The 27,339-nt window shown below is 42.0% G+C and overlaps 2 protein-coding genes and 2 non-coding genes across 7 annotated transcripts in view; 2 read left to right on the forward strand and 2 right to left on the reverse strand.

The window, feature by feature from the left end:
* Nucleotides 1-2,378: 2,378 nt before the first annotated feature.
* Nucleotides 2,379-5,707, forward strand: LOC119740425 (mediator of RNA polymerase II transcription subunit 29-like). Its single transcript, XM_038215725.1, has 4 exons — nucleotides 2,379-2,742; nucleotides 3,387-3,448; nucleotides 4,169-4,253; nucleotides 4,388-5,707. The coding sequence occupies exons 1-4, from the start codon at nucleotides 2,521-2,523 to the stop codon at nucleotides 4,598-4,600; spliced, it is 582 nt and encodes a 193-aa protein (XP_038071653.1). The 5' UTR covers nucleotides 2,379-2,520; the 3' UTR covers nucleotides 4,601-5,707.
* Nucleotides 5,708-6,546: 839 nt separating this feature from the next.
* On the reverse strand, nucleotides 6,547-6,619 carry Trnat-ugu. The gene has a single exon. It is a non-coding gene; the product is annotated as a tRNA-Thr (tRNA).
* A 3,805-nt stretch (nucleotides 6,620-10,424) lies between these two features.
* On the reverse strand, nucleotides 10,425-10,497 carry Trnat-ugu. The gene has a single exon. It is a non-coding gene; the product is annotated as a tRNA-Thr (tRNA).
* Nucleotides 10,498-10,773: 276 nt separating this feature from the next.
* The window catches only part of LOC119740426 (fibrillin-1-like), an 86,634-nt gene continuing 70,068 nt past the window's right edge, over nucleotides 10,774-27,339 (forward strand). For 2 of the 4 annotated variants that reach the window (XM_038215726.1, XM_038215727.1), the window contains exon 1: nucleotides 10,775-11,311. In XM_038215726.1, the coding sequence (XP_038071654.1) occupies nucleotides 11,157-11,311 (155 nt within the window). In that variant the 5' untranslated portion in view covers nucleotides 10,775-11,156. Of the gene's footprint in view, nucleotides 11,312-27,339 lie in introns of all 4 variants that reach the window. The other 2 variants (XM_038215729.1, XM_038215728.1) reach the window with 2 other exon arrangements.

Raw genomic sequence — 27,339 nt, forward strand, 5'->3', positions numbered from 1 at the left:
AGGCCAACAAAAGTGCCCCTCTCGCGGTTATAAATGTGCCCCTTCGAGATGAAAACAAAATTGCCCCTCCAAAGTACACGCATAAAAATATATGCATCGCGCTACAAATAAAATTGTCTCCTCTCTTGTGATGAAAAACTGGCCCTCTAAACACAAGTGCCCCTATCTCGCATTAACAAGATTGCCACCTTCTCGAGATGGAAAACTACCACTCGAAAGCAAATACCCCTCTCGCAATAATAAAATTGTGCCCCTCGAGATGGAAAACTGCCCCTCGGAAGCACAATGTTATTAGTGCATGCCCTGCGCGCTCGCGACATTAAAATTATGCCCCTCTCATGGGAAACTGGCCTTTAAAAATAATAGTGCTCCTATCCTCGGCCTCACGCGAATAAAAAGGTCACTGAAATGAACTGACCGTCAAAAGCAACAGTGCCCCTCTCGCGATAAAAAATGGCCTCTCTGATCTGAGCTGCATAATTCGTCAAATTCATGGCGGATCCAGAGAGGTTACTGCCGGGGGCGGACCTGATGTGCGGTGTGCCGAAAGCCCAAGGGCGGATCCAAGGGGGCGACGGGGCCATGCCTCCCCCTCCCCCCCCCCCAAAAAAAAGAACCCCAAAAGGCAGCTACTACGTACACCACCATCTATTCCTAAAATTAAATTGGTTAAAGGGAATGTACATCATTGGATTTTGCCGTAATTTTCAGAAATGAACTATTTGAGAGGTTAGTATAATAGATCAAATATTGTTACACTGACATTTTTGAAGTTTTGTGTTCGAAAAGGTTGGAAAAACCAAGAAAAACAAAAATGTTCAAGTAGTCTGGCTCCCTGACTCCACAAAAGATAAAATGGATCAATTTATGATGGAAAATTGTAAGGCAAGGGAACCAGTCTAGCTGGCCTGCACCCGTTCATGAACATGTAACCAATAGCAAACAAATTTGGACTGAACAAATGGTATTTTTGGAGCAGTAGTTGAAAAATAGTTAGGTTTTTCCAACGCTGGTCGGCCGACCACCGTTGGAAATGTTTACAAAAATACCATTTTCTTGAAAATGACTTCACACCATACCAGGTGCCATAATTTTACAAAATGCTTGAGACTGTCATTTACCAACATCCTAGTAAGGTATTTCGTAAAAACTTGGTAGTTTTATTTTTCGATGTTTGCAAATGTTGTATATTCCCTTTAAAGTGGTCAGAAATTGCCTCATATAGCACCACAGAGCATCTAAAATCCATTTTTGCGAGGCCGGCCCGAACCTCCACGTCTTGAATTTGTGGACCCACCTTTTTGGGGACCAATTCCTCCCCCCCCCCCCTAAAAAAAATAATAATTGTGTTCTGGATCCGCCATTGCGGAGGCTCTCACTTTCACACCGACGGAAAGGTACCCCTTTTCTGGATAAGTGCCCCTTTTGGGTGATCCCCCCCCCCCTCAGTTTGAAAAGCGTTACGCCGCCCCTGCCGTCGAACTACTAGAGCAAGGAGAGGCTTAGATGCCGTTTGGAACAACGATAGCATGCACGGCAGATCGGATCAAACCAATTAAAAGGATGGTGCCATGCCGTGCCGAACTCATTTGCCGAATTTATCAAAAAGTCTAATTAATAATGGAGTTCGGCACAGCAGTGTCGCAGCGTCTACCCCGCTCAGAATTTGGGGAAGGTAAAAATGAGCCTTGAATTGTTTAAAACCAATTGAGAGTGTCCCTCTAGAAAGCTAGAATAAGGTCCCAATAATGATGGACTCGACGATTGACCGCAGTTGCACCGTTCGGAAACAAAAATTGTATTCACAATTCGATATGGGTGCTTTTGAGGGGAGGGCCAGGGGAGTCTGCGGGGCACAGTACAACTTGGCGTATACGTGAAGGGATTTGTGGAAACTTTCAACATTTGATTATTTTACTTTACGTGTTGATTTTGGAAGCTGGCAGATTATCTAGAGTTTGAAATCCGTCTATTCTTCAAACATAATACCCTACACAGTACGGGGTAGGCCTACGGGGGGTACGTGTGCGAATCACGCGATGAACGGCGCGGCTCCCGTATTTTTTTAAAGACGTGTACTGCATTAAAGGATGGAAACCATAGTTGTCGAACAATTAAAGGCAAATCCGAAAACGTGATAATTTCCAAAATGTTGTTGCTTAAATTCAACTGGGCCCGGTTCGAAGGACGCCAGCCAGGCGCCAGGGGGCGGCCGGGGCGCTACGACCGAGCGAATCATTATTGAGTTTTTTGGATAATAATTGAGCCGCTATATATGTGTATAGCGCCCCCTAACCAGAACACAGAATTTTTCGGATCGTTTTAGATGCGAAAATCTATTGAGTCTAGTTCCCAGAATTCTGTAAACGATATACTAATGCGTCTTACTTGGAGTACAGCGGCAGTGTCGGTGAACAGTCAACATTGATTTTTCCTGTCAAATCGCCTTGGTAAAGCGGAACAAAGGGAACTTTCAGATTTGTGGAGACTTTAAAGTTCACAATTTTTCAACACTCAGGTATGGCTTCTCGAGGCCCATCACCGCTTTCACAACCTGGAAGTCAGACCCAGTCTGGTACCCCAGGAGGTCCGTTAGGCGCCTCTCCAGCAGCGGGCAGTGCGGTGGCCAGTCAGCAACCGCAGGCCGCGCAGCCGTCTCAACAATCACAACAATCGCAGATAGATTTGGACCCCATCGCTAAAGTGAAGTCGTTGGTTCCACATTTAAAAGAATCACTGTCGGTAAATGAGTTCTCGATTGTTTTGCAAAAAGGTCTAATATTATTATTGCAACCAAATGTGATCATTTGTAAAGTCTGGACTGTTGAGAATGATGCCGAATGAGTGTGTGAAAATATTCGGCGGCATTTACGTTAGCATGGTTGATTAGCCCACCACTTTTTGATTGCGACCAGTTTCCATCCAACACTCCAGACTCAAGAACCATTTAAGTTTAGGTCTGGGAACTGGACAATGTTAAGGAGCTCCAAGGTGTCCGCCTATAAAATGTTAAATTATAAAGATTCTCAACTAGTAATTTAGTGAACATCTTCACAGTATCTCAAAATGTATAGCTTTTTTCCCCTCAATTCTCAATAGTTTTATCTATTAAATTAGGCCAAATGAAAAAAAATGTTTAGCATCCTGCCCCTTCCTTTTTGGAGGGCGCCCCCTTTGTTTTTTTTAAATTGAAAAAAATAAAATAAACCCCAAATGATAAATTTTAACAGTGACATCATTTTTAGCCCGGACGGTCTTTTTGGAAATGGGTTCGGGCGCCATTTGGGAGAAAAGCAAAGAGCCTCCTCCTTCCTTTTTTTCAAAAAGGCAGGACGCTAAACATGTTTTTTTTATTTGGCATTAAGTTTCTCTTGTTTTGTACACAGAACTTGATGAGGGTCTCTGCATTGAACTTCCACTATTCAGCATTGATTGACAATGCTTCACCGTAAGTAGCACTTGCCTTCAAAAAATTGCATGGAATTGACAAGTTGACATTTGGCTGGTAAATTACACATCTTAAAGGGAATATACAGCATTTGCAAACATCGACAAATAAAACTACCAAGTTTTTACAAAATACCTTACTACATGTAGGATGTTGGTAAATGACAGTCTAAAGCATCCTGTAACATTATGGCACCTGGTGTTAAGTCATTTTCAAGAGAATGGTATTTTGGTATACATTTCCAACGGTGGTCGGCCGACCACCGTTGGAAAAACCTAATTATTTTTCAACTACTGCTCCAAATTAACCTTTTTTCAGTCCAAATTTTGTTTGCTATTGCTTACATGTTCACGAACAGGTGCAGGCCAGCTAGACTGGTTCCCTTACCTTACAATTTTCCGGCATCTATAAATTGATCCATTTTATTTGTAGTGGAGTCAGGGAACCAGACTACTTGAACATTTTGTTTTTCTTGATTTTTCCAGCACTTTTGAACACAAAACATCAAATGTGTCAGTGTAACAATATTTGATCTATTATACTAACCCCTCAAATAGTTTGACTGGATGGGGATTGTTAGGATTAAGCAGGGTCTTCCTTTCAAGCCAATTTAAATGCCCTTGGAAATCAACAGGTGGAGTTGTTGTACCAGAGTTAATCAATGGTGCTTGGACACAGCATTTCATCTCATTGTTTGCTGTGATTTTTTTACCTGTACAGGAAAGCAAGTGATGCCTCCATTCAAAGATTTGACAAAAGCTTGGAGGAATTCTACTCAATCTGTGATCAGGTAGAAGTAAACTTGGTGAGTACTTAAATACACATTGTTTTTAATTTGCATCCATTTGAGTACTTTCATCAAGGAGTGGTTTTGTGTTATTTTCTGGTCACTAACGTGGATTTCTGATTTCTGGATTTCTGAACTGGTTTCTATTGCAGAGGTTATCCTTGGACTGTTCCAACGAGTATGTGGACAGCATTCGCCACACCCCTCTCCCAATGTCCACCTCCAAGTCCGAGCCCACTAACAGCGGGGAGAGTCAAACCTACTCCCAGTATGTCTCCACAGTCAAGTCCCAGATTTCGTACGCCAAGGAGGTCCACGACGCCCTTTTGGAATGTTCCAGTAAGATAGGGGAAGGCAAGACGTAAATCTCGGACTAAGTGATTCCATTGCTGACTTTACTTCCCTGCATCGTCGTGGGTTGGATGTTTGGCCATGTTGAATCTCGTGGATAGAGAAGGAGATGCTGTCTAGGTGTCATCAATTACAACTACATGTACATGGGAAAATAGCCATAGTTGTAGTTGTGGGAGACGATTCGACATGGCTTTGTGATCCTGGTTCTCGGTCGAATCAGGCTGGTTTCCTTAGAATGCTCAGTTTAAAGTGACCTTCACGAGTCAGAGGACCAGACTCGGATGGCTGCAGCTTAAGAAGCTCATACACTATATGAACTGACTAAGACTAAATAAAACCAAACTCACCTGGTTCTTTTTCGAACCACCTCTCTCTTTAGAATCAGTGTCTTCATGTGGAGTTATAAGCAAACAACCAAGTAAGACTTGGAAGTTAATTTTACAGATTGAGCATACCACGCTGTGACAAGTCATCATTGCCTGACCCTTTAGACTATTGATTAAAAGACCATTCTCCTAAGAGGAATTGATATCACGAGATCGAGTAGTAATCTATAGGATTCTGGATGCGTACATGTACGTGTATTTCAGTGCCATTTTAACCTCACTGATCACATTATGACCTAACTTTTTTCCCCAAGATGGCGGATAGATTCTTCAATTTTCTTGACTATTTTGCTAATACAAAATTGTGTCCAAAGGAGTCATAACCCTTTCTACCGGTACATTGCGATTATTTTGTTGGAAACAAATACAAAGACAATACGGCCTATATTGACAATATAGCAAATTTATGAATAAAAAAAGCGGACATTTCTTTTGATTTGATATTGATATCTTTTGCATCGTTTTTATTATGTAAGTAATCGAACAAGTTGAGGAGATTCAATTTGGTGTCCCTAATGAAAGGTTAAACAATGAACTACGTATGCGCTAAGAGCCGACTTCCACCTTGTTTTTAAATTATCTTGTTTAGCACCGGTCGCAAGTTGCCAACCTATTTCAACTTGAAAAGTTTCTTGAAAGCAAGAGGGCGCCATTCAATTCCCATGCAGTTGATACAAAGGCCATTTTCCATATCTCGGCTTCGTCGCAGGTTGGGCTTTTCTGACTCTAGAACCATTTGAGAACGTTTTTAATGGCCAAACCAGAACGGTCTTTCCTTCCAGGGGCGGATCCAGGAATTTTCGCAGGGCTAGGGGGTTTCATCAGCAAAAAGATCTGAAAATGTACATAGGTTTTTAAGTAGTATAATTTGTTTGGGGGTGTCACGGGGGGGGGGGGGGGTTCGACTTATTTTTTAGGAATTTGTATGATAATTTTTTTTTTTTTGACAGCTGGTTTTTTTTTTACCCCCAAACCCCCCTCTGGATCCGCGCCTGCTTTCATTACAGTCGTGTATTAAACGATGACTAAATATAACATAGACCCTTTTTGAGCCATGGTCTCACCAATTCCGGGGCCTAAGATCTCCCTAAGGTTAACTGGAGGAGACAACACCCAAAAAAATCTTCAAGATGAAATCTATTCGGATTTTAGTGAAGATTTTCAAGTGAGATATGCATATTTCAAAGCTGTCTGTAATAATAAGACATCGCAATAAGTATTTCTTTTATCTTTATGCGTGTAGGGCTGAAATTTGAAATTTCAACCTGATTGAATACCTTTTTTTTTCATTTCATTTCCTATTTTTCTTCAGGTTTTCTTTTATTGTTAATTTGAGTTAGGAGGCATTTTTACAAAGACGTTTGCTCTTATTTCCAATTATATCGTGCAATGAATTTGATAAATCCTGCAGAAATCCACCGAGTAACCATTCTGTTGTTGAAGGGGTCAAAATCGCGCTCTTATTATGAGGAAAAAATATCTGATAAATGTTTTTATGAAAATGCGAACAACTCTTTGTGTTAAAAAAAAAAAAAAAAACCCAATTAAATAAGAAAAATGTCCCCATCCGTAGCCACCAGTGAGATTTGAACTCACGACCCCTGGTTTACAAGACCAGTGCTCTAACCACTGAGCTATGGTGGCTTCTACATGCATTAGAGAGGATAGAACTAGTTTTATTGTTAGTCAACCGGAACAATGGCCACCAAGCAACGCCTTGCCGAACTTGGCATGCTTTGTGTAATATTGCTTGATGTCATTCCAACGTCTCTGGGCTTAAGCCATGGAGGATTAAGCGTCTTTCTTTGCTTGGATCATGAGGTGGAAGTTAGTTCGACAAACAACACTTTGTCGCCTCTTCATTATGGCATTAGGCTAGGTAAAAAAAACCCACCAGTTGATCGTCCTGTTTTTTTCCTTCAAAAAGAGTAGGGCCTTTTTGTATATATATATTTTTTTATTATTGAAAAATAGGCTTAAATAGCCATATTTAGCTTTATAAAGGAGGAGGCCCTTTTTATTTGATAGTTTTTGGTTGTCTACTAGTTGATGATCACAAAACCTTCTTAGCACAAAAGTGCTTATTGCAGCCTCAAAAAAAGAAGCGGGCGGGGACGATCGACTGATTTTTTTTTTTTACTTGGCCTTCTGAGAGATGCCTTCATGCATATGGCGGTCACAATCCGGTTCGTGATCGTAAGTGTAATGTCATTTCAACTTATTAAACCACGCCCACTACACACAGTAGCATTGAAATTCATTGAAACCATGAAACATACAGTGTGTGACGCGCGCATGCACCACTGATTTGGCACTTCTTTCGGTACCAATGATTTCAACTCCGTGTGGGCGTGGTTAAAGTTGAAACAATGTATCACGTACAAACCAGATTCTGACCGCCTACACACGAATTATATCTCTCATTATGCCATCATGAAGAAGATGGACTTAGATTTCACAGTAGCCTATGCAAAATCTGCCGGATCTTAGACAATGTACATTTTAAACAGTGTAAACTCGAAGGGGCCAATTCCATGGCGCTCTTAACAGTACAAACGGTAAATATAAGCAGAACATTAGTTTTGCTAACTTTAGCAGAACATTTTACTATTAAACGCTATTTCACGGCATGGATGTGCTAATGGTTACGCGCGTATGGAGATTTCTGTTACATGCAGTGTTTATCGCTCACTGCCTCTTTAAATAGGAGGCTCTTCAGGAACGTCTGGAACGAAGATCTCAAAAGCAGAGTTTGAAGCGCGTATGATGACTCTCTAGATTCTACCCACGACCACGTTCTCACTGAGTTCTGTTATGAGACAAAGTCAGTCCCCGGCCGGCCCGAGGGGATTTACAAATGATGTGTATCAGCCTGGGATTTCCGGTTAGGCATAACCCGTGGTTATACACGATTCGTATCCGAAATCACGGTCGGGTCATCCAAGGATTCCTGTCCGTCGCGCCGGTGTTCGACCCGACTCCACCCAAAATCCGTTGTGAGCACCCGGAAGTGTTGACCCCAGATTCACCGATTATCAGCTCCTGCAGTGGGCAGGGCGGACGGAGACATCGGGCGACGAAGACATCGCATATTATTAGCCTGAAAACGTTGTTTTGCTTCACGTAAAGATTTCAAACTATAGGCACACGACGGTTTTAAAGTGAAATTCGTCCAATCAAACAGATCGCGTTTTCACACTAGTTTCATCAAAAATGTTTCAAAGTATTTCAGTATTAAATTAGAGCGATTGACAATTTAATAAATCGTCTAATCTCTAGTTTCATTCCTTGGAAACTATAGAGAGTAAAATAATAAAAACAGTGACAGTTCAATCTCGGTTGTCATAAACGCTGACTCGCTTTTCACAAAGTTTACGCTGATTTCCCACGCCCGGCAGTCGGACCTCTGCCGACCAAATCATCCCAAATGTGTATATGTGTTTCTCATTGACTCGGTCAAAACAAAAATCTGGCTCAATTGTCACTGGTACAAGTACAACAACTTGCCCGATTGTTGCGTCGGTTGTCCGTCACTCACCAAGGATCGCGGCCAGTGTATTAGTGAGCTCAGTGAGTTAGCAGCTGGTGGGTATTGCATGCTGCTGGGACATTGCTGGGGTAATGGGGAAAAGGCCGACCTTCGTAAAGTGGGGTCATTGCTCTTGCAGTGGTGTGCGACGAATTAAAGATTACTGCACATGTTCATGCATGCTGTTTTCGAGTTTCATTTTTCGAGTTTCATTCATGCTGTTTTTCGAGTTATTTAAAAAAAATGGTGTTACGTCACAATGATTATTACTTCACAAATTTCGTATAATGCGACCCAACAATAATTCAGTGCGGGTAGGGTAGACTGGGTCCTGTCATCCTACCAGGACTGAGGGACCGGAAACCAGTCTACTCGCAGAGTGAATTAAAGTCGTGCGCAAAAGCACCCGAAAATTACCGGCTCAGTTTTGGATGGTAAAAGATATAGACGGCCAAGATAGAAACAAAGTAGTTTTTACGTGAAACTAAAACACACAGGTTAGAGGAAAATTGTTGAATTTGTTGAATAGCAGTGACAGTACATCTTTAAAGGGTTCGTAGTTAGTGCCTGAGAACTTCGAAATTAGTGTGTATGGGTATAATTCGTCTGTGTGTCGCTCTGTATATGGAAACCATGCATGTAAGCTCCGTTTTTAGTGCAATTTGGATTCAAGATGTTAACAATTTTTGTGTCAACAGTGGCAACTTGATTGAGTTCATACCTACTTTCTTTTTAGGCACACAGCGCTACATCCAATAGGAAAATCGGACACCATAGACGGTACCTGATTTCCTACGTTTCTGTAGACTAGAGCGTGGGAGTGCGTCATACATTTAAATGAAAGGATTGGGGCTTTGACATGTTCTTGTTAGTCAGGGAAACTTTGTCTATAGAGAGCAAGATTATCTTTACATACAGGATATGCCTATCGTACACAGCCCCCCCCCCCCCCAGTACCACCACCATGCATGAACCGCTACACACAAAAACCACCATTGCTAAGACAACCATGCTTTACTCACAGAGTGGGAAACTGAAGTCGATAAACGACAGCGATATATCTTTTTACCAACAATCCATATAGTGCTGTGATCAATCAAAATCTTGTTAGTGTCGTTGCTTATACTAGCTTTGATTTACACACAGTCGTCTTTATATTGCGGGACGGATCATAGACATCACCCAGACAAATCACTTCACACGCGCAATCCATTCAGTGGGTCAAACGGATGTAATTGTACCGTTCCACCGTCAAAAGATGAGGCTTTCTACAGACAGGTGATAATGGTATGACTGTGCGATGAAAATGAAGCTTTTCCCTTCAAATAGTAATCTTTAGTTCCTTTTTTATTACAATTTTGATAAATGTTGTTACAAAGTTGTTCCCCTAAGATTTCTCTACTATACGGAGGATTTTAGCCACTTGTGTTCAGAAAGAAAACGTTTTTTTTTTTTTTTTTTTTAGCTCTTCCTCATTATTTATTCACGCTATGTGATTTGTTTGCTCGTTCGTTCTTTTTTTTTTTTGGTTTTTTTTTTGGAAGGGGGGGGGGGGGGTTGGGGTGTGTGTGAAGTGTGTGTGCATGGGGATGGGGCCTGCTATTTTTAAGCTAACAAGTAACATCAAAGCTAACGCGGCAGACTGCACGAAATATAAAGTCAGTGCAGGAGTATGCCCGTTTTCAGTTTTGTAATGAAGTTCGTGGACAATAGGGTAAACCAACGAGGGCGAGGCTATGAAACTTCATACATATCAAAATCGGTGCATGTGCACAATCAAGGGCAATGTAATTATTGGGCTTCGTGCAACTTGAACACGTGCAGTCCACAATGCTAGACATCTGTCGTCTTGCTAGTCTATCTGTCTTCTTGTTTCAAGCATCACTTGCTGTGGCATGTCATTTTTTTAAAAATAGTGAAAGCCTTCAGTGAGACTCGAACTCACGACCCCTGGTTTACAAGACCAGTGCTCTAACCACTGAGCTATGAAGGCTGCGCTGATGATTGATAGAATAATACGAAAATCAGTAAGTCCGCTTTCTTATACAGGTTGTCCGTTCATTGTGTGTAGTGTAACAAAATTAATGCAGACAACTTTTTAACTAATATTAATCTTAAAGATCTCTTTGAAAATGTTCCCTTAGTCAACCTTTAATGTCGGCCGTCTGAGATGTCTGACCAAGGGGGATTACCTCGACCCCGTAGTGGATCACCCAACGACTCAATAGACTGGTATGCCAGTTGATGCCGACGGTAATCTCACTACTTGATCTCTGTCACCCACGCAAATCGCTCCCCGTATAGCGCTCGCAGAGTGCAGTGAGGGCCATGTGCGTGTGTGTATACGGTGGTACAGACCGGGAAACTGCAGCCAAATACGTGAGGATTGGTGACTACCTACATGTATATCAACTCGCTCAATACGCGCATAGCTCAGGCGTTGTCTCCGGTCAGGGAACCTCAGGAAGTTTGGAGAAGTGACTAATGCCAGACTGATTTGTCTTTTTCATACTTGCTCGTGTCTCATGCGAACCCACACACATACACATCCAGCCAGTGCAGTCAGCCAGTACAGTGAAGACACACTCACTTCATCTGACGTTCAGTTCGTGGCAGGCAGGCGCAGATGACAGTTGTATAGAAGAACTGAGGATGTTTCGCTCAGTGCGCGCCGCATTGTTCTCGGTCTCGGCTATTGTTTTACTCTGTTCGCTTTTGGATTCGGCGGGAGCTCAAGGAGCTGTGACGGGGAGAAGGCAGGGATGGAGATCGGTCCGATACGTGGTGGCGTCCAGGACCCCGACAGGGTAAGTTTTTTTTTTATTAAAAAGGGGAGAGATAACATTTAAAGCAAAACAATGACACTTTCTTTCACAACAGAAAGCGTCAGCGGGCCTAAGTTGTAGTTCAGTATTTTTTCATTTGTCCATAGGCAAATGATCCTAATCTCCTTAAGGCAAGCTCCTAGTATTAATACCATGCCCCAGTTCACTGGAAGTGGGAGCTAGGATTAAAAAAACACACTCCAGTAAACTCGCCTGTTATTAACAGGCGAGTTTACAGGAGTGTTTTTTTTTTAGGGACAAGGGTATCTTACACTCCACACAAGTCTACTAGGTCTCGCGTCATTTTCAATCACAGTTAAGCAGGAAATTATTAGTCGAGACACCATCTTTTTCCCTCAGTGCTCGGCCGAGTTTCAGTGGAAGTCTTTATCAGCGACTCTCTGCTTCCGCGTTCACAGTGATAACATTACATTTTGGCGGGCGATAACATTTGTTGCTGTCGTTAAAGAATGATTCAGCGTATAGCACTCGCAGCTACTTTCACTTTAAGAAGAATTGCTTCTTGGTTGTGTAGGTCTTTAGGGTGGGGGAGGGGGTGTAATACTAATAGCTTGTCCAGGATTTGACGGCAAAAAGTACACTTGTGGCCCACGACGACACCAAGGACATTTCATACTCAAACCTTAAGTGACATTTTGAACCCATGCGGCATGCCTGTTCATGTTGGTAATAATAGCGAAGGATCCATTGTCCTGTCCCAATGACAATGAGAGAAAAAGAGGTGCATATTGTTAACTGTTTATTTTGGAATTGGTCCCCATTCATTATGTGATTGAGCCTCGCCTCGATGTTTTTTCTGGCCCTGCACACAAGGTCAAAACATATTGGGCCTAGCATGCCTAGAGCATGTCAATTTGCGTTCTACCGTACCCTTAGGAAATGAAAGCATAATAGGCCAATATGACAGACAGTAATTTGCTGACTGATTTATAATTGGGTGATCTAAAACTACAAAAATGCCGATTGTTAGTCCGAAAGTTTCTAACATTAAATCTTAATACCCTGCGAGCATATTAATGGTGTTTGGTGGACCAGAGAGATGTTTGTGTCGATGCTGGTTTAAGTTTTTGATAGGGATATAATTATGATATGTCACCTTCATGCCCTTCTGTGGACTGTCGCTCTCAAACTGTTGGCCTATGTTCTCACGTATCTGCCCAGGGGCGGATCCAGGAATTTTTTACTGGGGGGGGGGGGGGGGGGGGGGTCAGGCCCAACAGATTTTGTTTGGCCCTATTGTTGCGGACAAGCGGACCTGTAATGCAGCACATTACTTTTTGTGTCAGAGCAGGCGGAAAGGGGGGGGGGGGTAACCTCCCCCCCCCCCGATCTGCGCCTGTTACCGATCCAGGCACGCTATCACTTCTATCACGAAGGCCCCCTTTAATGGTGAAGGCATTGTGCTAGCTATTGTTCAGATATCAGTCCGTCTTGCTAGGGCCAGTTTCCTTGAACAATAGCGTATACAATAGTCTCTCCATTGATGGGGTCAGGTGAGTGTACAGTGATCATGACGTGGCCAGTCTATACCTGTACATGTTATGATGTACATGTACATGGAATGCGTGCATAATCAAGGACCCCATTTTTTTCTCTCTGGCGTCCGCCTGAGGTCTCAGTACAGTAGGTCGGACTCGGTGTCAGCCTATGCGATTCCTTAAACTTGCCGACGCAAACTTTGTTCTAACAGAAACTATGTTTATTTAAATGTTGTCCCCATAAATTATTAGAGGAAGAGAGTCCGCCAAGGTAACGTAATGTTACGAGCAATGCACGTATTACTCATTGCTTCCGTCTGTTGCATAATCCTGCTACAATGTATCACTATTAATGGTTGTTACAGCTGGCTGTTTTTCAGATGCATCGGATTCGACATTAATTGGAACATCACTTCTAATTAAAGTGACAGAAATTCAATTAGAGATCAGTAAATTGGAGTTGATTGGTGTAACTGCTGTCTCTGTCGTGTGCACTATGAGTTTGACGTTGACTTTGCGTAATAGCCAAAGATTAATTTTCGTTGTTTCTCCAAAACAATTTCTCTGATATACTAAGTCTCGTATTAATAAGGATACAAAGAATGTGTAGAACTGATCTAGAAAGTATCTGTTAAAGGGAATATACAACATTTGTAAACATCGAAAAACAAAACTACCAAATTTTTAGGAAATACCTGAATAGGATGTTGGTTAATGACAGTCTAAAGCATCCTGTAAAATTACGGCACCAGGTGTGAAGTCATTTTCAAGAAAAGTGGTATTTTTGTATAAATTTCCAACGGTGGTCGGCCGACCACCGTTGGAAAAACCTAACTATTTTCAACTACTGCTCCAAATTTACCATTTTTTTGTGTCCAAATTTTGTTTGCAGTATTGGTTACATGTTCATGAACGGGTGCAGGCCAGCTAGACTGGTTCCCTTACCTTACATTTTTCTGGCATCTATAAATTGATCCATTTCATCGTTAGTGGAGTCAGGGAACCAGACTACTTGAACGCTTTTATTTTTCTTGGTTTTTCCAGCATTTTTGGAACACAAAACTTCAAACATGTCGGTGTAACAATATTTGATCTATTATACTAACCCCTCAAATAGTTCAAATCTGAAAATTACAGTCAAAGCCAATGATGTACATTCCCTTTAAATTTGCTTGGTTCTATAAGTTTGACTCATTGTGAGTCAAATAAGAAAAGACACGGTTAGACACTACATTGAACGTTCACTGAAATGGTAGGTGAAACTATATGAATGGTTAATGTCAAAACCGGAAATGTGTGGTTGCATGGAATCCCTTGGTGGAGAGAGTCGTTTGGGCTGGTTGAAAACTATCAGAAATATTTGCGGTGGCCTTTGGAAGTCGTATCGATTGACAAAAACCTGGCGTAGTATTTCTCAATTATGGGATACATGCATACCATCACGTAATAGAAATCAATGTGCGCATTACTATCGGAATCTTTACGGTGTTAGGACATGAATCAGTGTAGGTGGTAAACTTGACGGTTGTATATTTTGTTAAAAAAAAATCATGTTGCAAAACTTACTTTTGCTCTATATTGTTGTATGGGGGAGTTGACGTGTACATTAGTTCTATTACATAGGCCGTTGAAACAACTATTGTGGTCGTTTCAAGACTACACCACAGCCCCCACCAAAGCCCATTCTTCTGTATAATCAAGAAGTATATTTTGGAGAAAAAAATAGGATTGGATTCGCTTCAAGTGTCCTTCTTGGTGAAAACGGTAGCCGGTGTACAGTTTACTTAAAACCAATGTGTTGATTTAACATGAGGGCCGAGTCAGCAGCCCTTGGTAAGGATCTTTAACAGTACTTGAGATCAAGAGCGCGACAAGTGTCACGATGGGGTACAAAGAATTATTGTAACCTTGCAAACCGCGTTGCAGTTATACTAGCTTACCGAACCGAGTGTGATTTTTTTTATTGCATGGACTTTTTTCTCATGCCTTTATACAGAACTGTGAGGTTGGCGGAGTTTCAGTATGTTTCCCGATTATTGCAATTATTGTGACCTTGGGGAAGGTTTCGTACAAGTACCTCCTAAAAAAACAAACGGTATGTTGACATAATTCAGGCAAGAGGTCGCATTCAACTTTTTTTTTCATTCTCACCTTTGTTTGGCGCAATGTTTGCAGATTTGTTTAACCACAGATCGCGCTCATGACAAAATCCCGTTATATAAGGACGTCCTATCAAATTTAAATATTAAGGGTGTAGATGTTGTGCGCGCCAACGGTATAGTTCATGGACTGATGGAGTAAAAAATATGTACTTTGATATGCTGCTACTAACATTAATTCCCGTGTGACATCCGTTACTCAGTACACTTTATAGTATGGTCATTTAAGTGGTGTCCTCATTTTAAGGTTGCACATTATTACGCGATATATGGTTACACAATTAACGGGAACTTAAGACTGAAACATAATAATGCCAGAGCTAGGCTTGAAATAACTGCACGTGCCTCAGCCAGAGGCGAGGCCATGTGGGAGAGACCCAGCACTATTATTATGTCCGATCTTCGAGCTCTATGGTCCGATTTGGCACCTCGACCCAGAGGGTACTTATTACAGAATGCCCCCTGGTGCTGTTGCCGAATTGCCCGCAGGCTGGCTTTGGAAAGTCCAGGTTTCTTTGAAGGTTTTGCTTGGACTTGGCGGAATTTGGATCTCTCAAAACTATCAACAACAATTACGAGGATAAGCAATGTCTTTCATCATGGATCCAGAACACAGTTATAATTCGAATGAATAATAATTGGCTTACTTCACCCATTTAACACCTGGGTTGAGAGGAGTAATTGAGGTAAAGCCTTACTCAAGGGCACAACACGCATGGCCACGGCGGGGCTCGAACCCACAATTTCACGATCATGAATCCTATATGCTCTACCGCTAGACCACACGTGCCCCTTATTGTCATTGTTCATCCCTGTTACTTGTACTTGGGTCATGACTTGTGATTGATTTTAATTAACGTTTGATTGATTATGATTGACTTGATCTCTACTTTAGCCCTCCACTTCGGGCAATGTTACCATCTTTCTTTCCAAAAGGTCCCCAGCGTCTGCACGTGCAGGCTTGGCCATTTATAGGTGGTCTGTCTGCGGTCAAATTGTATCCCAACTTTCCTTTTGCTAATTGCGGATGTTTCCGATCAGCTGTCATTCGGTAACCGTCACCACAACCCCCAATGACAGACATTTGACTTCCTGGGCTTCTCATGACGTGATGTCATTATCAAACCGACCACGGGATGTATCTGCCAAGAATTCTCGGCAGGTTGTTTGTGATCGGATATACCACACCCATGGCCCACTATATACTAGACTAAACATTCTATAGAGTTAAGCGGTGTCTGATAGCTTAGTAATACGGGAAAGTCTTTAACCGTTACGTGGACTGACAGTATAGTTGTGTACTCAAGGGCAATACATCCCAATAGAAGGCATATTAGCAGAAGGGATTTGCGTGGGACGGCCGCAAGGAGTACAGTACAGGGTCTGCGCTGGTTATCCTCTGGAATAATGTACACGGACCCCTTCGGTAACCAGCAAGGCTATGGTATCTCAAGAGTTACTTGACAAGTTGCTGCAAACCCTGACCTTGCATCTCTCTTACTGCACACGACTGTCCTTCTTTCCACAATTTCCAGTACCTCTGTAATTAAACACTATTAGCAAATCACATTTTGGGGCAGCATCTTTGGTTCATCTCTTTATTTTGTTGTAACCTAGCTTTAACCCGAGTGTTACTCCGTATACATTATTTTGCGGCTGTGAAATTGCTGAGACATGACACGAGTGCTAGTGTTAATGGCTACAAATTGTTTGTGAACTGTGAAACGCACTTAGCCTGCACAAATTGTGACTGAACTTAGGCTGACCAAATTTGCGTTGCAGTTAATGTTGTCTGAACATGGTACACTTTGTGTTGCCTGTACCCAGCAACACTATGCACACCAACGGAGAACTAATATGAACTTTCAACATTTTCATTAGTCAAATAATATAATGATTGCCAAAAAAGGTCTGTGTGTCAGTTGGCAAGCCAGGAAGTTGGGAGCCCTCGGAAGTCCTCCAGAATATTCGAACTCAACCACTTGTTATTAATCCTGGATTCTTCGTTCACTTTCCTTTTCCGTTTCCTGTTGTTAAATGAGGCGCACGCCATTCCTTCCTCATAAATGTTTTCTCAAACGTCATTTGTTTTTGTTCATCGCAAAAGCTAGGACCCTCCTCATGCAATTACTAAGAAGTTAAGAACTAAAGAAGTTAAAGCTAAAAACTGCAAATCTGTCTTTGATATTTCCTATGACTCCCGTGTTCTTTGCTCCCATCAATACTAGGCCTACTTTACTTTGATGTGAAAAAGTTAACTTTCTTAAGGCCTATCGCTCATCAGCGTCCGTCATCTTCAGGCGGAGGTGTCGGTGCCAGTGTATTTTCAGTCAGTGCAACGCCCTTCTATGCCGTTTCCAAACACCAATGTACATTTTCCGTTACCACCCTCAAGCGGCCTCTTCATGAATAATTCGCGCTGGCTGTGCTCGACAAACAAAATGCAGACCAGTCTCCCATTTCTAACAACTAAGCATGGATACAGTGCACTTCTTCGATTGGTTCGGTTCTTCGGGGGTTTCGTTTTACCGCGGCCAAAATAGGTGCTGTGGTAGCTTTCGTTGATCACTTGTTTTCGAACTTGTGGACAATCTGCATCTGTACCAGCATGATCAGATATTGGAGATGTAACCTAATAATGGCATTCATTATTAAATAAAGACTTCCAAATCACCAATTCGGCTCAGCATCAAACACCATATCGCGGTATATTCGGTTTCTTTTCCTTCTTTCTTTTGGTGAATTTATTTGGCCTGATGAATAATCAAGATGTGATACTTTTATGTACTATGGCATGGTAGGGGGTTGTCGTTATGCTTTAGGCAGGATGTGAATGAACCCACGAGCCGTTCGTTTGTAGTGAGCACGAAGCAAAATACGCAACAATGATGGCTTGCTGCATAAAAGAAGCTTCTCTGTATAGAGAAACTGTTTCGATAACTTCTTAAAAGTTCTCGTCCTCAGATGCAAGTGCCTATTCACCTATAGCTAAATATCATCGTGTAGGCCTATCTTTTTTGGAACAATTGGAATACACACATCTTTCGACGCTTAATGGCACTGAGACTATAGTTTCTAATTCTATTGTTCTGTGAACGGAGGTATTCGGGAAATGGCCAAGGGGTCTGCATCGGGACCACTTACCTCTACCACACGTACTCGACTGTCTCGAGTATGCGAGATGTCTTTGTGGATTCAGCAACACGGGAGTGGTTTTAATCAAAGAGCTTCAACTCGAATATGTCAAGAAAATGCCACATTGGCCGGTTTTGAAACCTCGACCTCATCTCCAGTTCATTTCTAGAACGAATCATTTAGAAGCCGTCACTTTCCAAATAAGACGTAAATAATCGAAAACTTGTCCTCAAATCTCGGGATTTGGAGTTCCTTAAGCAAACTGTCGAAATAACTTCCTCTGCAGCCTTCAAAAGCTCCATTTAAAACCAACAAAGACATTACAGCCCCCTCTAGGCATCAGTCCACTCTCGTCAACTGCCATGCAGTTTAGTCCCTGGTGGACCGTTCGGGAGTAAGGTACAAGGTAATGGGCTTATATTGAGACAAAGTCCCCTAGTCTGTGCATGGAGGGTCTGTGGCACACACAAATATGTAGCCAGGGCCGCGGATACAAAGCCGAGGTTTTGATAACGCTTAAAGTACCTTCAGACCATGGAGCTATATTGACCTTTAATGAAATTTGAATTGAGCTGTCTTCTCTAGTGCCCAACTATTAAGTCTGAAGCAATACAGTGTGGATGATCTGGACAAACATCATTACAACGTGCAGTCCTTCACATTTTCGTACCAACGCTGTTGGATGTTTCGTGATTGAATCGACACTCGAGAGACCGTTTGTTGATTCCCGGTCGCGTCTGGCGGAATAACGAGGCCTGAATCGTTTATCGCCGATACAAGGAAAATGCCGGGAATCCAGTCGTAAAAGCCAAGGTCAAGCACACCAGCTCATGAATGTTAGTAACCCCATCGCACACCAAACGATCTCCTTCGTGGTTATGAGTGCAATGTGACCATCATTCGTCAGCAATCACAATTTACACAAAATGTTTCCAGAGGATTTGCAGCTGATGTGTCTGTAATGTTGCTGTCAATACAATCATGCTTGACGGCTGCCATGGACCATTCATTTAGCGATATTTTGTTTCATTGTTAAGGTAGGGAGAAAAACCGAAGACGACATTACATGAAGCGTTTCAAGGTATCCCTTCTTTACCTTAATATCATCGTTTCTTGCTTGCACTCCTATCTTATGTTCAGCTTTTTGCCTATTCAGGTTTCGGTCATAAAATGACGACACGCGGCGATTTATATTAATCACCTGTTCTCATTCTGCAAATCCAACTTATGCCGCCCAAGAAAGTATCACGAATTTATCGACAGCGGAGGTGTTCTTTGTTTAGCAGCAAGGGCGTAACTCCCGGAAAATTGGAAAATACCGATTTTAAGGTTATTTCTTACTTTCCAACAGCCCAAATAATATTACATAGCACTGAAAAATGAAGAATAAACAGTAGAAAAGCTTTAAATGCACCGGTTTGATGTAGCTCTCAAGTTGCATAAGATGTACATTTGTATCATGGAACAGTGCCCTTGTGTTGTGTAGTGTTCAGTTCCCCCCCCCCCCCTTCGAATTTCGATGGCTGGGCAATTTTAGGATTTCCATCATCGATCATTTACGCCACTGGTTAGCAGTAATAATTGTCACTGGATACGTGGAGCAGAAATAATGGGTCGCCATTTTGGAACTTCTCTGTAACCGAATGGAAGGCCTCTTCCTTATTGGCTGGTGATTGTGACGCAATGTTTCTGCGAGCGGTTGGTTGAATGTGTCGTGTGTCATTGGGACTATTGCTAAATAAAATGCAGTAGAATTTCAGATGAACGTTTGTTGTAAAGATCCAAATAGTGCAGCCCTATTTTGCCGCACGCTACCTAGGCCTAGTGCGTATTTCCGCACAGGAGTTCGATGTGTACATCGATAATGTGAACATGATCACTGCACGTGTAGTAAAATCTTTATTGTAATACGTGTATTATTACTATCTCCGGTGTGTCCGAGGATTTCCACCAACTTCACCAAGCGGGTATCAAGTTCGTTGCCAAATAGTTCACGGGGCACAGCTCCTGAGCTACCTGCGAGTGACAAGCATTTTACTTGTACCTCTTACCACGGAGCTATCGAACCTACAGAACTTCCTCTTGGGAGTATAATTATAACAGGAGGCCTGAGGATACTGGTGCCTTTGATATACAGCGCTGAGAATTACGAGCGCGGCTGTTTGTGTTAAAGAGGGATTTGCTGACAAATTTGTCCAGAAGTGATTGACTGTGAGGCTCACGACAAACGCATTCAATAATGCATCAGACCATCAGTTGGCAGCTGGTCTTGCGAGTGAGGCATGAGGCATGAAGCATGAAACATGCGGAGTATGACATCGCGTATTCCTTACGGTACAGCGGAAAATGATTGTGTGCTGTGACGTCATCCGTTGAATGATGTTAGGGAGGTTTCGCAAGCGAACGGATACGCTTACACTTACGCTTAGCTATCCTTTTCCGTTTTTTACTTACGTGTAGCGAGCGAGATATGCGTGTCGTCTGCACGTTTAGCGGATAGTGAGTGGCGTATGACGTCATACGTGCAGACGACACGCATATCTCGCTCGCTTCACGCAAGTAAAAAACGGATACGGATAGCTAAACGTAAGCGTAAGCGTATCCGTACGCTTGCGAAACCTCCCTATTAGCAATAAGCAGCAACGACAATAACCGTTAAACATGGCATACATTACATGGTCATGCTCTCTCGCCCTCCGTTTTTATTCTGAAGTGCCGCACAAGTACAGCCTGCAGGTCTGTTCGAATCATAGAGAAAGGAACCTCGATGGTTCGGATGATATGGACGATGATTTTCATTTCTCGCACGTTGTACCATAACACATTTCCATTTGGTATATACTTATTCTCTGTTTGTCCCTTCCGTACATACAGCGTGAGTAAAAAAAAACGAAACCCAAATGTCGGGACCATTGTTTTAGTGAAGTTCTGTATGTAGCAATTTCAAAATCTAGGATATGAAAGCCAAATTCATAAGCTTTCTTTCAGTACAAAAATCATTCAAATCACTAATGTACTTTTCAATTTACGAAGTTTTAAACACAACCGCCGTTTTAAGATTCTGTCCACGGATCACAAAAAGTTCAGTGTTCTTTCGACAAAACGAAAACGAATCACATAAGGATGTGTGTGAATTGTTTACGTTTTGCTTAGAACGCACACCTTTTTTGTGATCCGTGGACAGAACTTTAAAACGGTGGTTGTGTTTAAAACTCCGTAACTTGAGAAGTACGTGAATGATTCTTGTACTCAGAGAAAGCTTATGAATTGGGCTTTCATATCCTAGATATTGAAAGTGCTATACAGGCAGAACTTTACTAAAACAATGGTCCCGACATTTGGGTTTCGTGGTTTTTTTTACTCACACTGTATTCGCTCTCTAAACCCGTTTAAAAACAACAAACAATAACACAGTTTTTTTTTATCACAAAACTGACATTCTTTAATGTTGATTGGCTGGATTAGCATATGGTATAAATCCAGTGGTCCCTTGTCGTATCCGAAATACTGTGGTCCTTATTTCCCGTCTTGTTTTTGTTGTTACTTTTACTTACTCGATGTTACTCTCTTAGCCCACCTCTGAATTGTATTTCATTGTACTTGTCTGAGGTTGACATCTTTATCCGATGACTTTGCCCACTGCTGGAAACACGTTTAGGCAAGGCAACAATGTGAGAAAATATGTGGATTTTCCTGTGACCACGACGCAGTAAACAGTCTTAAGCAGTCTCGATCTCCGGACAAAAGTGAACATTTACGGTAATCACAAATGTCGCATGGCACTTCGTAAGTAAGACACACCAATGCAATTATTGCTTAATTCATGCCGTGAGGTTGACACTGGCAAATTTCAGGAAAACTTGTTATAACTCGCGCGTTATAACATTTGCAGTTATACATGTATATAACAATCGTCAGAATATATTGCTTTTTATCGAGATATTAAATGACCCTACTTGCAGCTGTGACGTCTGACAATCTTGCCGAGTTATATTTTAATAATATCCAATTAAAGTTTCAAACTGGAGGCAGGAACATCTGGCGGCAACGTTTAAAGTAGACGCGAGTCCAGCCCACGCTGAGATCCCCGGAGCGCGCCATAGTTTCGTACCAGGGGATTTGCCTTGAAAAATCTTCTAGATTATTAAAAGCGACAGGTAACAAGGCTAATGAGTGATGGACCTTTGTTTTCGCATTATACCTGTCTGCGAAATTTGGGGGTAGCGTGACCTTTAGATAGGCTGTATAGACCTTTATCATGCTGCCACCATTTCAGTAATGTTCCCTGTATCCAATAACAGTACTGAATGTTAATGGTTTTTGTGCAAAAAGGAACCACACCATTGTTTTCCTTCCACCCTCGCTTTGGTTACGTTGATTCGAATTAGAAAAAAAATCAAGATGGCCGCAACATGACAATGGTCTATTGGGCTAACAATCTACATTTAAGGGCCGGTTCTTTATGACCATTGCTATGACCGATGTTTTCGTTGTATAGGTCTGGGGGAGTGATCTTCAATTATGTCATCCCAGATGTAGGAAGTCGCGCCTATTAAAAGGAATTTCATAGGATTAGTTATTCATGTCACAATCAATAACAGATAGTCAGATACCCCTATCTTTGTGTGAAATTGTCCAGAATATTGACGATAGTTACTTGCACCCTAAAACACGAACATTTGCAACTCACCGCCTCATATCTCCACTCAGCCTGCCCACACCTAAAGCCTTTTAGTGATGATGGCATCTAAACTAATTATGTCCATAATATTAGATAATGTGAATTACAGGTTGTCGGTCAATTTTAACAAATATATAATTGTAAAAGCAAAGAATATTTCCATTAACAAAAAAAATGTTTTGAGAAATAACTTAGCTTGGCATTTAAACTCATAAAGATTAGGCTGGGTTTAACCTGTCCCGGTATTCTCACGTCAAGTCTGATTTTCTCCACTCACTCTTGAACGGAAATTGGATTGATTATTAAACTCTCAGCAATCGCGGGCTACCGTGACCTCTTTTTTTTTTGTTTAAACATAGAAACTTATTAAGTTACATCTGTCATTGTCACGGCCAGTGTTTCTATAGCAACTACCCGGCCTCATAACTTTCTTTCCGTTTTGGAAATTTGATTATGAATCACAAGTTTGGCTTCCAAAACTGAGTGTTGTACATTGTACGTAAAGGCGCCTCTGCGACACCGGCGGATCCAAGGGCATGGGGCCACCCCCCACCCCACCCCAACCTGAAAACTATGCAATTATTATTATATTTGCAGGAGATAGAGTGAACACAACTGTTTTAAAAGCGATCTTGTAGTCCACTCATCAACTTGGGGAGTCGGGTTGGCGCAGTGGTTACTGTCCTCGCCTTCACAGCTGTGACCCAGGTTCGATTCCTGTCCTGGTTCACATGTGGATTGGGTTTTCAGTCCGTACCTGATTCCGTGGGTTTCCCCAGAATATTCTTCTAGAGTTTTCCTCCCACCTCTAAAACTGTAATTTCATCTCATTGTCTCCTCTCTAGGTTTCTTCAGCTTGCGAGCTACAAGTGCTTTGGGCACATTACCAGAAATATATAAATAAATATACTCTCCCCACACGGATTTGTGAAAACCAATAACAAGCAATTAAAAGGAAACGGAAAAAGAGCGCCCCTCTTGTTCAATGAAGTCCAGCCTCCACCCATCCCCGCTTTACTAAAACACGCTTGTCTACATTTGCACTTTCTCACGGCGGAAGGTTGTGTATCTCGTCCCCACCTGGCTCCCATGAGAAAGCGCAAACAAAGCATGACGTCATTATGTCTCAGTCCTATTCCAAGGTCAGCCCCTTCAAATTTGGACAATCCCAGACCCCACCGAAACATTTCTTTCTGGATACGCCGGTGCTGTATGATCCATCCCTACTTTGCCTATAGGTATAATAATTTAAGTGAATCTTATGAAAACAACTAGTTTTTCTGAAGTATATTTTTGTGTGTATATCAATTAGCATAACTCTTTAATTGGAAGCATGAAGTGCCTGAAGTTCTTTCATGAAATCATTTCGCAAGAATGATTCACAAAAAAACCCACACAATCATGTAATATAAGTGGTGGAACATTAGAATTTAAATGGGTGTATAAAGTCCGTCGTTATACCAAGTTACATTAAGGTTTTCTGACAAATTCGAGATTTATCCAAACACGTGAAAAGGGTATTTCAAGCAGTAGTGCGCAGGACAACGCGACTGGTTAATTTTATTCATACATCGAAGTGCGCTCGCCTTACCTTTTCATATATCTGAACGCCACTCAAACCATTGTCGAACCAAACTCATACCGAACGCAACTTAACGTTGAACTCCACAGACGATAGTTGTGTGGTCTCGATTTTTTATACATGCCTATTAATCCTTCAAGGTTTATTGTATTTCCTCATGTTTGTTGCATGGGTGGTCCTCGGTTGTTATGATCGTCGAGCTAGTAACCTATAGCTCTATGTTATGATTATCATCGGCTTAAGGTTATAGCCGTTTATCTCTCCCTAAAATATCATCGGTCTGTTGCCATATGATGCGAGATGATCCATTCTTAGTCCACAGTGGTCCGCTACAATAACTCACGGTAGGATTTCATGGACGAGGTCCGTGCATTAGCGAATGGTTTTGTTTATAACGTGAGTTATAGGGATTGCCGACAAATTGTACACAACCAGAGGCATGGAATCTGTCAAGTTCAAGCTCCAGGGTGGAGAAAATTGTGAAGATATGTGAACAAGTGTTGGTTCACGTTTTCCCCTTGTTGATGACTAAGGCATGCCTTGTCGTACAGTGAAAATTTAACCACTGTGTGAGAATCAAACTGTGAAAAAATGACACCAGGGGCGCCGTAGTAAGGTGTCCTAATGGCCTTAAAAGCGTCATCTGTGGAAACTCTGTACATTTATGTATGGCATATCACAAGTTCAGTGGTTCTATATTGTTAACAACCTGAATTGTTTTCATCGATGTAATTGTTTACTTTGTCCCCGAAACACTACGGCGTGTTAATGTGTGGATGATTTTGCTGTATACTGTCACTTGAAATATAGGTATATCAATTTTCCTGAAATAATGAGATGAAAAAAGGCGGGATTTTGTTATTTGATGCAATGAAGGCATGCAGGGAGTATAATTTATACAGCGATACTGATCTGTCTTTTAACTGCATGGTTCGGATAACTTGGGATTCCACCGCACAACTCACGATCTGTATAGCACACGTCCTGCAGCGATTTTGCCCTGAAGGCTCATACACCAGATCACCAGCATCTTATTGTAGTAATACCTATATCAATACATCATGTATCACTATATCCGTATCTTTCCGGCTATTTTGGTACCAGAGAATATCTGGCTACATACAGACGTCACTCGCGCGATGATGGAACTTATGGGAGTTCAAAAGTCCAAGGGCTCCGTGTCAAGCGGGCCGAATTGAATCCAGTGGAAGATGTATTTCAGTTCTCTTTGGGATCGGATTCAAAGTGCCAGATCTCTCATAGCGTGAGAAGAACCAGGCTTACCGCGCGGCTTTAAGGGAAGGGTCATTATACTATAGTCACGTATTGTCGTCCTTTTTGGGGGGAAGGGGGGGGGGCAACGTTTGAGGTTCAAACTTAGGTCACCAGCTTTATAACAGGCCAAGTGCTCGAGCTAAAGCTTGACTTACTAATAGTAACCTGGTGCCTGTTTTAATACAACACCATTATGTAAGAGAAAAGATGGGTGGTGGGTTGACATGCCTATCCCATATTGGCACTCGCATGGAGGTATGTACATATACATGCTACTAGTACTATGGACCAATAGTTGGATGTGGCCGTGGGCCCATTTTATTAAATACAAGTTGAAGCCAGTTGTCCCGAGCAAATCACGTGCATGTACGTGGTATATTAAAGAAAATTGGGCTTGAAGCCTGTTTTTGCGATAAGCAAAATTAACGTTTAGTCTGTGCTGAGCCAATTTCTTCTCATTTTACGATATGTGGTGTCTGGATGCAAGGGTTAAGTGGAGAAGGTGCGTCGTCACGGTATTTATGACGTTATCTTCCCGGGCACAGCTCGGTCGACTTGGGATGAAAGTCCGACAGTTGAGTTGATCATGGGATGTATCTGCATGCTACGCACATACAGTGGAATGCCGAACTCGGACACAAAACGCAACAGAACGTACATGTGCATGAACACACACGCAACACACGTATTACAGAAGTCATGTTGGTACAATAGTATTTGCCGTAATTTGTTTTCCCCGCGTTTTGGGGGACCCAAGTTGTTGTTTTTTGGCCCCCTCCCAAAAAAGTGGTTCTGGATCCGCCCCTGGGTATTCCAGGGTTTTCCTCGAACCTCTATTTACTAAAGCCCGAATTTCTTCATTAGCTTCTCCTACTGCAGTCTTCCCAGCTATAGTGTCTTTGCACTTTTGAATTGGTTTCGTTTCTGGATTATTGCGAGCTGAAAGACGATCAGTCGGATTTACTGGCATAATATTTTTTTGTAGGCCTATACAGCAAAGAGAACCCCCAAAATAAATAAATAACGAGCAGATGTGACAACGGGAAAAGGTTCTCCACCCTCCTTGACCTCCTGAAAAATACCCCGCTGTGACCGGTCAAATTGAAGTCTGAAAACGTGAGTCTGCTTTATAAAAAGCTGATAAACGCTCAAGACGATCAAACTAGCTCGCCGGAACAGGCACGTGTGTCCGTTACAATTACGCCGAAGTGGTCGTAACGAATCGGGCAACACGTGGGCCTGGTCCAGCCGTAACTTTAATAAAGTGTTGTTCCTTCATTGGTTATCAAATTATGATATTGTACAGGAACGGTGCCAGAATGCCTCAGGCTCATAGCACAAGGTTTCCCTGGTATACACGGTCACCTCTCGTCTACACTTCACGGCTGTGACAGCTGGTTACAACCTTATTCCCAGGGACGTAACGCAGACGACTGACGCATGAACATGAAGTGCCATTTTGTTTTTATGCAAGTCACATTCAAGAAACGCTACTACTATAGTGATATGATACAGTCACATTTTCTGGTGACTAATGCATGTTAAGTTACATATTCTAGAAGAGGAAGAAGATATGACTATGAAATCAAAACAGTGTCGAATTTCCCCTTTCCTTGTCCGAAATATCAGAACAAATTTACAATGTATTCCAAAAGCCGGCCTTGTGAATATAACTTACG

This window comes from Patiria miniata, unplaced genomic scaffold (assembly GCF_015706575.1).
Source record: "Patiria miniata isolate m_02_andy unplaced genomic scaffold, ASM1570657v1 HiC_scaffold_5, whole genome shotgun sequence".
NCBI lineage: Eukaryota > Metazoa > Echinodermata > Asteroidea > Valvatida > Asterinidae > Patiria > Patiria miniata.

Coding starts and splice junctions, on each gene's coding strand:
- LOC119740425 (XM_038215725.1), top strand. CDS start 2,521: ATGGCTTCTCGAGGCCCATCACCGCTTTCACAACCTGGAAGTCAGACC. Junction 2,743..3,386: donor ATTTAAAAGAATCACTGTCG/GTAAATGAGTTC, acceptor TTTTGTACACAG/AACTTGATGAGGGTCTCTGC. Junction 3,449..4,168: donor TTGATTGACAATGCTTCACC/GTAAGTAGCACT, acceptor TTACCTGTACAG/GAAAGCAAGTGATGCCTCCA.